The sequence below is a fragment of the Varanus komodoensis genome, unplaced genomic scaffold, assembly GCF_004798865.1.
Source record: "Varanus komodoensis strain SLA01 unplaced genomic scaffold, ASM479886v1 scaffold33, whole genome shotgun sequence".
NCBI lineage: Eukaryota > Metazoa > Chordata > Lepidosauria > Squamata > Varanidae > Varanus > Varanus komodoensis.
The window spans coordinates 4,440,413-4,454,766 of NW_025335817.1; the positions used below are offsets into that span (position 1 = coordinate 4,440,413).

The following is a 14,354-nucleotide window of genomic DNA, read 5'->3' on the forward strand; positions in this document are numbered from 1 at the left end:
AATTTGAACTCTCTAGGGCAGGGAGCAGGTTTAGCCTAACATGGAAAGGAGACTGTGAGAGTACTCTTGCTTTTGGTAAAGAATTATGCCCACCATTCTGACGGAGAGAATAAGGAACTGTACTTGGTGACATTCTTGTAGTGTAGGGGCAGCACCCCTGAAATAGCAGCCTGCAGTGCATTAACAGACATCCTGCCATCTTTTCGGCACCAGGTCAAGACAGTGTAGAGGCCTTTAAAGATCTCCTTGGTTATTCAAGAACCTGAGGGGATCATCCTGGTGATTCTACTTCTTGCTGAGTCTTCAATTGTGCTTCTTACTGTATTTTAAGCTAGTTGTAATTAATTTTACATTCTTTTAACATGGTTATTCTATGTTATTTTATGTTATTTGTACTGTATTTTATTGTTTGGTTTTATATATTGCTGTAAACTCCCCAGAGAGCTTTGGCTACAAGGCTGTATAGAAAATAAATAATAGTGCATTTATGTTCCATGAGGACACAAAAATACAATGCATCCCCAGTTGCACTGCAGTCCTTGTAACATCATTTGAGAGCAGTAGAAATCAGTTCATGTACTGCACTTTTTATAACCAAGGAGAGCTCTGCTTGATCCACTCATGAGATCCGTATTATCCTGTATTCTGTGAGCAGCCAGATACTTCTTTGACGCCCATTATTCTCATGCATATGAGAATAATATCTCACCTCTAGCCTGCTTTTGTTGCCCAACTGGCACACTACCTCTGAACATGGAGATTTGATTTAGGTGTAATGACTAGTTGCCACTGAGAAAGATCCTTTGTAAACTTGGCTATGTGTGATATGAGGTACAAAACGCATGCTTAAATAAAACCTACTTTCTTCAAGAGGAACTCATCCATGCTTTTTAAGTCACTGGCGCTGGTTATGATCTGAAGAGCATCATTTTGCCACTGTGCAGGCTCCATAGTCACATTGCTGATTTTCAGGCTGCGCTTTCGCTTCACCTTGGGAGATGGCTCTTTGTTTTCTTTACATTCTCTTTGATAGCTGCCAGACAATTCAGGACTCCTTGGGGGAGTCAGTTCTAGAAATGCAAATAAATGAATGCCTCATCAGATACCAAACACCACACTTTTCCAGCTCGGACATACATTGCAAACACTAATGCCTCAAATCCAGAGCTTCCTTATGTGCCTGGGGCTCTGATGTGGAACTACAGCTCAGTGGCAGAGGACACACCTGGCATGCAGAAGCTCGCCGTTTCACTTGCCAGCATTTCTAGGTAAGGTTGGAAAAGAACCCTATCTAAAAGCTAGGACACTTGTTGCCAGTCAGTGCTGTCAATACTGCCCAGGGTCTGTCTCAGTGTAAGGTGGTTTTCTGTGTGCAGAAACATCACTGGAATGCACAAAGACTTCTTCGTCCAGTACACTATCAAGGATATCTAGGAAAGTCAGGATGCAGGGTAAATTAGACAGGGTAAATTAGCTGACAGGGCAATCAGCTACCAAGTGGTAACCTATCACATTGTGCTAATTGGCCTGAACCATTTTGCTAAGCAATGAGGTTTGTTGCCCTTTTACTTCCTAGATTTCTTTTCAGGTGTAAAAGAGTGGCAAGATTCTCCTCACCACTTGACAGGTGAATAGAGACAACCAGCCTTGCAAGGTGATAAAGGGCTGCTGCATTCACTCTGTTAAGTCACCAGCTAAGACTTCTTTCCTAGAAACAGCTTATTACAAAACTGTTTTAGCATCAAACCAGCACACAAACCTTTGCAGGCTTGACTCACTACTGAATTTTCTCTATGCTTGATGTATATGCAGAGCCCTTTTCAGCTCCTATTTGAAATTGTCAGGATGCCACTTCCCCAATTTTACCTTCTTCAAGATGTCGACCTGTAATGATCTCCCTTCCTGAGGCATCTTGATCTGGATACAACTCCAACAGCTCTGATTGGGTAGCAAGTTTCTCTCTGCTTGCTTTCTTCTCTGCCTGCCTCCCTTTCCCCCAAAACCTCATCTTGGCTTTTTGAGGTCTGTTGAATGACATTTAAAAAAAGACACCTTGAGTTAACATTTTATTCTGTGTTTTTATACTGCTGTTTGAACTTTCTTTCCTGCACCTTGACAAACCTTTCCCAATCTTACTTGGAAAGTGGTAGGAAAATGACAGCTAAAAAGGACTAGTTTTCTACTCAATTCATTTTGGGCCAGAGCACTTCATTCTGTTTCAGTTGGGTAAATTAAGTTCTGATTCCAACATGCATAGTTAGGAGTGTACAGCATCACACAGGGACCTCACCATCTCAAATGTCATGGTGGAGAAGATGCATATCAACTAAATAGTCTGGTGAATTTTAAATATGGTAATCATTTGTTTGCAGTTAACTACATTCTCCTCATCTTGACTATATGCATGCAAAATGCCCAATAAGATAAAAGCAATAGCCCTCAGGAATATTTTTCAAGCAACTAAGCCAGTTCATGCCAGTGCAGCCCTCTTGTAAGTATTCTGAACCTAAATAGAGAAAACATGTGAGAAGAATCCACTGTCCATCCCCATTATCATGTTCATCAGCACTCTGGAATGTGTGAAGAGACTTCCTATTCAAATAGGAATAGGAAGGTGGGTGGCAGAGGGTGGCAGAGGGTGGCAAATGCCATATTGGAGATTTGCAGGGCTGGAACCCTTCCTTTTGGCATGTTTGCTCTGCTCAAGTGTGTCTTAAACTTTCAACATTACATATAGGCAACTGCTGCAGGAATTTGTCTAGTATTCCCTTAGGTGGCTGAACACTATTCTGGCTATAGGGTATCATTTAATGCCAGCGTACGCAAGGTGTGATGCAGGCCTCTCTATACAGAAAAGGAGAAGTTATCACATTTTCTCTATGCTTTGGTTAGGCCAGGCGGCACCCTTGTTAGCCCAGCCCCTCAATTCCCATAGAACATTCCTATGAAAATGCTGGAAGTACTTAAAGAAGTAGTGTGAGCAATTTGCACTAGAGACTTTTCACACTTTTGCATGACTTGACTTAGCCCTCCCTCCTGATGAGACTCTACACACCTCCAGAACACACATCTCATTGAAGTGGGGACAGAAATGCATATACTTTTATGCAAATGCAGATATACTTTTATGCAAAGCAAGGAGACATGGTATGTAAATGGCCAGAAATACTTCATGAAATAGGCCCACAAGTAAGAAACAAACAATCTGGAGGGAAAAAAACCCAGAAGCAGGTTTAACTTGGGTTCTTTCCCTTCCTTTGTACTAGACATTTTATACCTTCTATCTGTAGCTACAACTTTCTGTGCTGTTCCCAAGTTTCCAATCTCTCCTTGAGACATTGTTTTGTGAAGTTTTGCTTGGCCTTCACTTGACATGAACCGCTGCAACATCTGCAACAATTACAAACACAATAAATACGTCAATATCTACACACTCATTTGATACTGTAAGGAGATACAATCATCTTACAATTGATTAGATATTTTAAGCTGCTACAGAGAAAAAGACCTTGTATGAAAAAGTGCGTTCAGGTATGAATGGCTTGCCTTAATATCAGCCTGTTTATTAAAGAACCCTAAATTAAAATGGTATTTGCAGGTACTTTGTTACATGGAAGGGCTATTAGCACATTTTCTTGTCACTTTTAGCTCAGAAAGTCAATATTGGAGAGACCAGTAAGACACTTTATATATTCATTTTGTACCCCTTTGGTATATTCTTAGAAGCTGCTATCTAGTGCCTCTGGACTCCTGTCTTTTACTATTACTGAAAATGCCTTACTCTCTGTTCATAAGTTGCTGTCACAAGAGAAGGACTTGTTAAAACTATGTTTTCGGCCAAATAGAAGTGGGGGTGTCCAGCAGTTTATTGGAAATGCAGGTATGAAAAATAAATATACATTCAACCATGAGAAACACATACAAAGAGGTCTAAGGGGCAATTATATTCTTTTGGGACTGAGTAAGGTTTGGAGTGCAGAAAATGTGAAAAAGTACTGGGGCAAATGCCTAGTGAAACCAAGGTGCTATGTATTTCCTGCTTCAATACTAAGTATATTATTATACTTAAGCTTATACAAGGGCAATACTGAAGGGAATTCACCTAGCAAATTTAATGGAAAAGGTATGCTGAGCATGCAGAAACTAAAATGGGGGACAGAGCAATTGCCCTCCAACACGTATAATTTCTATGAAAGGGAAATGTTTTGAATTCAAGGATCTGGCTCTAAGTTTCAGAAGCAGCATTCATGTACTCTCAAGGAAGTACCTCCTATGAAGATACCATGCCAAACTTCTTTCATTAATACAACCAGCAAATTGTTAGAGAGCATGAGAAACCTCACAATTTTTTAAAAGGTAGCAAATTGGGCAATGATTATCTAAATCTGGTTTAATATTTCAGTCTAAGAAGTGATGTTGTTACCCTTATAGGATGCAATATTCCCATGGATGAGACACTGCTGTCTTAACATGATTTCTGGCACGTTTCATTTTTACTTTTACTTACAATTCAGATGAAAGACATTTGTATACCATATGGAACATGCTCCATTAACTGCCTTGAGGGCTGTAGGGGAGCTGCTTACACAAGAAAATGCTTGTTTGACAGATGACAAGGTTCCAGAATAGCATTTCTGGAAGCAGTCACTCATGGTTATTTCCCAATCAACTTTTGTTGTTATGCCTGAACATCAGTAATTCATCCTGGAATATAAATCTGCACAATTTCTCTAATTCCCAGCAAGGAAGAAAGAATGGCTTCAGTACGGCTATTTTTGTTCTGCTGACTCCCTTCTGGGGAATAATAGCTTAGTGAAATCCAATCAGTTTCCAGGCTTAGCAAGAAGATAGATTGCAGCCTTGGCATATACATCTCTAACTGCATCCAACAGACATTTTAATAAGCAATGGCCTGTTTAATCTCCCAGCTTTTATATATTGTGAAGATGATTCCAAAGCTTAATCAGTGTGAGGACGAAAGAGAGTACCTGCAAGCATTCCTCTACGTATTACTGACACTCAAGTTTCCTGCCTTGTAAAATGTTGGATGTTCCTTCTGACTTGTAGGTTTGCCTACTTGTACAAAACTGTATTACTGAAAAAGGATAACAAACCCCTCAAGTCTATAAGCCTCCCAGAGTTGTGGAATGGAAAACAGTATTACATTTTTTTTAAACTGAGCCTATATATATTCCAGCCTTTCTAAACTTGGTGCCGTCCAATTCTGGACACACTGCCAACAGTACAAGCCAGAATGTTGAAAGTTGTGATTCAAAACATCTAGAGGGAACCAGGCTGAGAAAGACTGAGGCAGTCCATTTTGCCTGCAAGGTTCATCACTGCCTGGACATGGATGTTCACTCTCTCTGCACAGAAGGGGACTGGGACTGTGCTGGTCCATTCTGTGCTGCTCTGACATGGCCAGCTGGTCAAGCTAACCAACAAGGCGGCTGCCGTTTCATCAGAATTTCTTTTTAATTCAGTGCTACGCCATTACTTTAATGTACTCAAAAGCCAATGAGTGATGTGAAAAACAGGAAGAATGTTGACTTTCAGGGCTTTTGTTCACCAACAACTGGTGTGGAAGCGATAGCCTAATTTGTTTCTTCCATGAAATTAATCAACTCTGTATGCAAAGAGGGGTGAGTGACTGGCCTGCCTCTTGTACTGAAAGCTCAAGATAAATATCCTATATGCTCATGGACTGAACAATATGCAGTGATGCCACCACTGTTGTTCTGCAGTTTGCTTTTTCACCTGATTAAAAATGAGTCTCTGCAAAGATTAGCCTTTAACACTAAAGACCTGCTGGAAATTGCATCCATCCAACACAGTGAATATCCTACGCCAATGGCCAGGCTAGAAAGACAAAATTATTCTGAGATGCAAAAGTAAAAATGGGAAGCATTCATATGTTCAGGTATGCACATTTATACAGTATTCCTATATAAGAATGTGTCAGAAACTGAGTATAAGCCAAAGGCAAGGTTTGACTGGCACAGCTCCTTGTGCAAAGTAGAGTGCCAAACCACCAGTGAAAAAATTGGTGGAGTGCCAAAGGGAACAGAGGAAGAGAAAGCATGCCAAGCGAGATGAGCTCTAGAAGTACTTGCATGTAAATGGTATCTGTTATAAAATGACAGCACAATCAGAGGAGTGTTTTGAAAAGTGGCGCAAGCAAGGCTCCTTCCAAAGATGAATTTCTTCAAGCAAACAGTGAACCCAGCACCCTTTACCTCTCAGCAGTGATTCCCAGTAAGAAAGGCTTTACCGCTAACAGAAATAGTACTTTGTAACAGGGTACATTTCTAAGAACACAGCACATTTCCTGCCCATGCAAGGGAGTCTTTTCTGCTTTTTTAAATACTTACCATTCACAAGGTTTTAAAAATGTCTATTTTGCTCCATTTGAGAATTTACAAAGGAATCACCATTGTACCTCTTATGCCATTTTAGTTTGTGTGTTGCAGGATTAGAGCACATGGAATTGGGAGGGGAGAGTTTATCCTCCATATAGTTATCTTGAAAGCATCGTCTAAATGTGTGCACCGAAATGAAGCACACATGCTTTAAAAAAGCACCTTAAAAAAATCTTTTTGAAAACATTGTGGATATTATCTAGAACATCATCATCAGTAAGGGTAAGCTTTTAGGACACCTGAACAAAAATAGAAGTAGTGAAAAAACACTGGAGCAATGTGTAGAGGAAGAGGCACAAGAAAAACCTACGTAGCAACAGAAATCAGTAACTAAGGAGCAACCACAGCTGCATAACAGTTCCAAATCACTAGTTGTCTGTACAGTACTTGAGTATACATTTTAGAAACAGGCATTCAATCCCTACATTTTGCATAAACTGATGATTTGTATTAACTCAATCTTCCTTATATTTATTTTATAGGCAATCTTCGTATCAACATTCTCCCTTGGATTCCATCTGCAATTTCTAAGGGTTATGGGTTCAGACAAACATATTTAACTGCATACAGCATTACAGATTTTGGTTGGGAGTTGCAACAAACCAAATGTTGACCATGAAAGCTCATATAAATAGGCTCTACTGCAGAGATATTTGAGCTACAGCTGGATACAGACCAAAGCTTTAGAGTGTCCCAAAAACTTTAAAAGCACTTAAGAGCACTAATGTACTTGAAGGCTAGTTAATTGGCATGAGTTGCAGAAAATCAAGAAGGCCATTCGGTGGCATATAGGCATTGACAGTTTTAGGAAATACTGTGCCAAGGCCCACTCAGTTCCACATTCCCCTTCTGAGATGTGGGCATGATGGAGAACTTGGCTCACACTTCCATGTGAAAGGGAGGCAAGAATTATCTGCACCCATTTTAGAGAAGATAGAGCTCCTGTTGAATACCAGGGATTTACTGCTGTCCTATTTGCTCAGATTATTAGCAAAAATGTTGTTTGTTTTCAGAGTTATGCAGAACAATTGCATCTAAATGGGATCATTTACATTTATGTTGTTCATCTTCATTTATGAGCTGTTTTGTTTTAGTAAGCTGCAAGTATTATGCGCAATAACTTGTAACAAGCTGACGATTGAATTAGATGACCAACTAGGTCCCTTTCAACTTGATAATTCTATAGCTTTGACACAAACCAAGATGCTTAAAAATGTAGTATGAGATGGTTTATATATTTACTCTCTTTCAGCCTCAATATCTCTTAATGCAATCATGGACCCATGCTAGATGTGAATGAAGTTATCCATTTACTAAGGCAAATGACTGAACACCCCACTTTTAATGAATGTGCAAAATGGCTCTTAGTGAAACTGTACAGTAAGAGAAGCATTCATATCTAAACAGAAAGATTTGCAAGTGTTTTGCGCTTTTGACCTGATGATGTAACTCACTGAAAGGAAGAAACATACTATGGACTTTATTTAGACTTAGAAATACTAATATACTTTTGGGAGTGGCTGAAGCTTAAAGTGTGAGTTTTGCATATATAGAAGTCCCAGGTTTAATCCAGACCATATTACCTTTTCTGAATAGGAATATGTCTCCAGAGTCTCTCTGTCCTTTAGCTGGAGATGATTTAACCCCTGGGTTAAGTACTGGACAATTTAAGACATTAGAGAATTCCATCAATTCAGGATTGATGGTGTGGTTAAAGATCAACGTGTTCATTTAACAAACACCTAGGAACACGTCTATTATTGTGACAAGTAGCATGTGTATTTTTGTGCAAAGAGAGGTCTTGTATTACCAGGACATAAATGTATATTGCCAGGGTGCAAAATCTATGTATACAAAGTGACATGTTACCTTTTAGCCTGGCTGTGAATTCCTGTCACTGAGGAACTGGTTGCCCTGTGTAAGGGACAGTTACAAGTGGCAGCCATTGACTGGTGTGGCTGCTAACCTTAGCCTTCGCCTGGTGACTCCAGCCATTGATCATCAAGCTTGCAGATACCTGCATAACGCTGCCACTTCACATGCACAACCCTGTTCCTCTTTTTCTATTGTATTTTCTGATTTATTTAAGAATGTACAGGCTGTGCCTTCATCTATTTCTTAACCACACTAATAATGGCAAAGTCCATCCTGAGATGCCAGAAGCACTTTTTCACATAATCAGGTTTCAACGTACTTTGTGACTGTGTTCTTAGAGGTTACCCATTGCCAATACCATTACAAGAAGGGAAAAATAGAAGTGGAAGGTGTCAGTACAGCCATGGGTTAGCCAAGAAATGCTCCCATTACGCTGCTTATTGGATAAATTACCATTTCAGAGTCACTGTGACAGGGCTGCCCAAGTCTGGCTGCACAGCCGGGCTCAGGGTGAGGAGGTTGGTCAAGGGATGGAAGGAATTCAAAACTGTCATCGCAATCTTCTTCCTCCGTATCCCCCTCCCAATCAGCAAAAGCACCTCTAGTCAAGAAATTGGAGCGTGTCCGTGCCATGCGGGCTTTCTTTTTATGGGCTGGTCTGGCAACCTGCTTGATACCAAATGATAAAACAGATAACATGAAAATGTTTTAAATGAACAAACAAAAAATAACAACACAAGGTGATTCTGCTGATGTTCAAAGGACTGAGAACATGCAAACATAAGGATTAAAAATGTTCACTTTCAAATGAAACAATAACTTAATAGCAAAAATGAAGGACAGTACCACAAAAATATATTGCCATGGCAGTGGATAAAAATAATGGAAACAACAGAAAAAGGCAACAGCTTAAATGACATGTTCAGGGCAGGATACAGACTTAGTTCTCAATGAAGTCACATTCCTGAGGCTAGGCTGCTCATCAAACTGTAGCTGAGGGCTCCCATATTTCAATGCTCCCATATATAAAATACCATTTTTGTACAGTATGATTTGTATCTTAAATTTTGCACCTGCTTTCCTGCTGGTAAACATTTGTGTTTTTCCCAGTCCATGTGATCTCACTTTACCAGTTCTGTCTTCTTAAAATTTACAAAGGTGTCCAGCAAAAACAGAAGAGCTAGCAATAAAAAAACCTATTTCTTACCTCTCCTCTGCCTGGTCCAGGAATCTTCAATGGCTTTTTATATTCTTCTTTTGGAGGAAACTGCTGTGCTGAAGATTCTTTGCTGAAACTAGAAAACAAAATTCTTGCAAATTGATTGACAACCAGGATCCATACATACTCAAAGTTGCATAAAATGGGAGAAGCATGTGAAATCAGTAATCATGACCCTGGACAACACAGTCTAGAATCCAAACAGCTGCATGAGCTGCTTCTCCAAGGTCAGGTAATGGATCTTAGAGAAGAGGTAAAGAGGCAGTTCAGTGAACAGGCAGGAGACTGGAGCCACCAGGGTATGGTGAATCCTGACGGAACTCCAGCAACCTATCCTCTCCCTCTGAAGCATCTCGGCTGTCTAGTGGGAGTGGGAGATCCGAATCACTTCCACCTTCCGCTCACTCTGTACTAGATGCTCATAAGGTTTTGAGTTCAGGAGCGTACCAGCATCAAAGGCTTTATCCACACGACTGTGTCCTTGCCAAGTAAGCTTCTGTATGGTTAAACAGGAAAAACGCCTAACATTCCCAGCCAGTTCTTTGAACGGCTGGATACTATGGTATCAAATATATGGGTGGCACCTCAGTGAAATTTCAGAAACAAGAGAGACATCAGTAAGAATTAAAGAACTGCAACCAGGAACTCTACAACTTTGAGAAAGACATGAATTATTGGAAAATATGCAAAACTACTTATTTTCCACCCTTTATACATGTTGAAGATGTTAGGACAGAATGATTTCTTGACCGTGGAGCACGACACAGAGTTATATATCACAGGTCTCTGATCCATTAACTTTGTCAAGGACAGGAGGCGAACCACACACACACTCTGGTGCAACACAGGAAAAGGAGAAAACGGGGTGGGGGGAGTATAAACTTTGCACATAAAAATACACGCCTCTTAAACTTGCAAAATAAATACAATTATAAGAAAGAGACATGCTAAACAATAAACATATGAAACAATAAATCACTATGTATAGGTGGAAAAGCTAGACAGTGAGGAAAGCTGACAGGAGGGAAATGGATGCAATTGAAACATGCTGCCGGAGGAGAATTTTGACAATACCCTGACTGACAGAAGGACAATCAAATGGCTCCTAGATCCAATCAAGCTGGAACTTTCCCTGTAACCAACAGTGGCAAAACTGAAGCACTCATGCTATGGGCACATCATGAGAAGGCAAGACTCACTGGAGGAGACCATTATGCCATGGAAAGCTGAAGGCAGAAGTAGAGGAGGAAGATCAAATACGAGATGAACATAAAGGAAGCCACAGCCTGGAATTTACAAGAGCTGAGCAGGGCTGTCATGGATAGGACATTATGGGGCCGGCGTGGGGGCATTCATTTATATATTGAAGATGAAGATGATTTTATGGCACATCAACACAAGTACCGCCACAACCAAACTCCTTGGAACCTAAAAACCAAATACAGTCTCCTGCATATCACCTTTTTCTAGTAAGTATTAACATAGTACACTTATTTTAACACTTCAATTGTATGCATAATTGTATGTTCCTCTGTTTTTTCTTGAAATGAAGGTAACTTCTTTTTGGTTTTCTAAACAAGCGCTTAGTGCTTTTAGAAGGACAAGTAATATCTTTAGGCAAATATACCTTATTTGAGGTGCTATCTATTATTTTCTTGTTTTATCTTGTTATCTGACTAATAACTGTTTTATGGTAATTTGTGTGTTTTTATGCTCTAGCACTGTAAGCTGTACAGAGAACCTTTGGGTTATGGGCCTGCAGAGAAATGGAAACAAACAAACTAACAAATATAAAAGCTCCCCAGTGTTGTACTCACTTAATGCCCATTTGATTGTCCTTTGGGGTAAAGAAAATGGAACCAATTCTGGTTTCAGTAGAAGAGCTATCAGAGCCTTGACTAGGAATTCGAGGCAATCTGAATCGTTTTTCTCGTGCAGGTGGATTGCTCAAACCTTCCTCAGATTCAGAAACTGTTTGTGAGTTTAATCGATCTGTTCCAGCAAACTTCTGGATGACAGCCCTTTCTTTTTGGGTCACCTGGCAAGGAGGTGGGCTTCCTTTTTTTGCATCAGTGAGCAGTTTAGCATCCCACAAGGAGGTTGGCTCTGTACTTGTTGTGGGGTCCTGCTGCCCTTTGTTCTGGGGATCCACAATGAGGAGAGACTGAGGCCTGTATGTTCTCTTTGGTGACCTGAGAGGGGTTCCCTGGAATGACTCTTTAATCCTGTTCTGTTCATTCTCTTGCCTCTCGAGCTCTTCAAAAGCTTTACGCTGCTTCCCTAAAATTTCCTTCTGCTGTCGTATCTGCTCCATCATTTCCTTCTCATTCTGCAGTTGCTTTTGTTTACGACGCTCTTCCTTCTCTACATTTAACTTTTCAAGTTTCTTGATAATTGAATCGGAAGATGACATTTCTGAATCAGTAACAACTGGGACCTCTTCTCCGGTGAAGGAAGACTGATTATCCCCTTGAAAGGTCATGCTTTGCCCTGGCCTTTTGCGTTCGACATTTTTCTTGGCTTCTGGGATCAAAAATGTGCCCATTTCCATTTGTTTATTCTTTAGGTTATTTTCTATCACTGAATGGCCAGCTCTCACATGGTCCTGGGGTGGCAGGTAAAATGTAGGCAGACTGCTTGAAATTAATGGCTCTCTTGTATGCATGTTATGGTGAATACCATGGGAATCACAGGCCAACTGCTCTTTTGCAGCAAGGCACTCTGGTAATTCAGAACTTGAGATTGACCTTTTCCTATCAGACACATTTCTATTTACATCAGTAGCAAAGATGGAAATGCCTTGATCATCCTCCAATTTAGGGCTATTGGGCAACGAATCTCTGGGAACAGGTTGCATATTGTGCTCCTGTAGCACCATCGGGTCCCACTTGCCCTTCTGAGTCTCTTCATGGCTCAGCATCTCTAGACTTCCCTGAGAACTTTCACTTTCTGGAGTTCCATGGGGAGAGTGCATCCCTTCAGAAGGCAACTCCGAGGACCACTGATGTTCCTCTGATGGAGATGCCCCACCAGTGGACCGGACTTTAAGCAACTCTAAACTAAATATGGCTTGTTCCAATTCACGCATCCGCCGACTCTCTCGTTTTGCGCGCACTCCTTTTTTTTGGTTGAGGTCCTCCAGAGATTTGGGTCTCTCTCTCACAACAACTTGCTCTTCTGTGTTCACTCTACTCTGGCTGTTGGCTCTCTCATGGTGCTTGTATAATGAAGTTTCAGAACTGTCGATCTGACCTGCCCTATCCATCACTGACTTATGCTCCTCAACAGCTTTCACTCTCTCTTCAAATGAACGATCTTCCCATTCAGAAGGATCTGAACCCTTAATATCCAAGCTATCCCCTTGCACCAGTCCGTCCTCTTCTTTCGCCATTAGTCCATTCCGTAGAGACAATTCTTTCAACCTCTGCTCTTTTAAAGTTCTAAACCTATTGAGAGAAAGGGGGAGGGAGGGAAGTTGAATTTATTGTACATTTGTCAACATTCATTATGTTTACTTCAATACAACTACCTTCTCACTTAAAAGCAAGTTTTTCTAGGATAAAAACATCAAATATGAATGGGGATTTTTGGGCATTACCTATGATTCCACTGACTCAAGCAGACCCACTTGCTCTCCAGTCAGTACATCCCACCACTGATGAAATAACCAGTACTACATGTGTTACAGAAAGGTCATGCTATTAACGTTACACTGTAGTTAAAATGAAAGCATTCAGCTGAACTGATGTAACTGCATCTGAATTGGCTCTCATAAGAATTTAGAAAGCTGTGGTATAGCAGATGAAAATATTAGCTTGTATACCTCAGTACTGCACCCTTTGGAAGTGTTATAGTACAATGTCCATCATCTTCAGACCCCTGGCAAATGGCCATTTGGGTTGAGTATGAGGTGAGATGTGATGTGTCAGTAGCCTGCAAGCAATTGCTACCTGACTCTTAAACTAGAGATGCCAGAGGTTGAGTCCAGAGTTTGCTGTATGTCCTTCCTCCAATCTCAGAATCTGTGAGATAATGTGAGTGGACTGGAAGCCCTCATTAAAGAGCAGAGCATTAGTAACCGCAGAAGCAACAAGAGGCACTACCCGTGGCAATAAATGCCATTTAGCACTCAGGCCTTTTGTTATACTGTGATCTTCACCTAGGCCCATGATATCTACACAAACTAGTTTGCGCAGCGGTATCTGTACCACAGCTGTCACAAATGGCTGTCTTTATGCTTCTGTGGTGTGGACAATGCCTGGACCTATTCCCTCTATCAGCAGTCCAGTCTCCACGGTTCCCAAAGTGCTCCCGCATTCACACATTGGCCCTCTGATGAAGGTTACAAGTATTACCTCTGTCGTGCTTTGTAGCCTCTATATGCTGCTTGCAACACAATCACTTTGTTCCTCTTAGTTCTGTACACAGTCCTGGCACGGTAGCTTCGCCATTTTGCCTGGATGAATGTGGCCGCAGCATGCCTCCTCCTTAGGCATTCTCGCCAATAGCTTTGGATAATGAAACCTGCCATTCGCATCTGCTGGAATCTTCGCCTCGCAACAAAGCCTCGCCAGAAGGCCTGAAGGACGACTGCTGCCTTTCCTAAAAAGACTGAATTGTACAAGGATTCTTCCGCTTCACCTTGCTTTCTTCTCTGAAAGCTACGCCAGTATCGCTACATGGAGAATTAAAAAGTTAGAGAAAACACTTTCCAGTACTTCTTTTTGACAAATCTGTTAGCATCACCACAGTACAATAAAGTGCATTGAAGCAAAGATGACGGTGCAAAAAGGCCTTCCTGTGGGGAATCTGTCCACAGGTACTCAGCTATAAATCTACTG

General features: G+C 40.9%; 1 protein-coding gene across 7 annotated transcripts in view; it reads right to left on the reverse strand.

Annotated features, from left to right (window-relative positions):
• The window catches only part of MYO9A (myosin IXA), a 130,885-nt gene that overhangs the window by 22,779 nt on the left and 93,752 nt on the right, over positions 1 to 14,354 (reverse strand). For 5 of the 7 annotated variants that reach the window (XM_044438892.1, XM_044438891.1, XM_044438893.1 and 2 more), the window contains 7 exons: positions 13,869 to 14,188; positions 11,331 to 12,959; positions 9,502 to 9,589; positions 8,748 to 8,963; positions 3,278 to 3,390; positions 1,867 to 2,024; positions 862 to 1,070 (listed from right to left, as the gene is read on the reverse strand). In XM_044438892.1, coding sequence (XP_044294827.1) covers positions 862 to 1,070; positions 1,867 to 2,024; positions 3,278 to 3,390; positions 8,748 to 8,963; positions 9,502 to 9,589; positions 11,331 to 12,959; positions 13,869 to 14,188 — 2,733 coding nt within the window. The remainder of the gene's footprint in view (positions 1 to 861; positions 1,071 to 1,866; positions 2,025 to 3,277; positions 3,391 to 8,747; positions 8,964 to 9,501; positions 9,590 to 11,330; positions 12,960 to 13,868; positions 14,189 to 14,354) is intronic. The other 2 variants (XM_044438894.1, XM_044438897.1) reach the window with 2 other exon arrangements.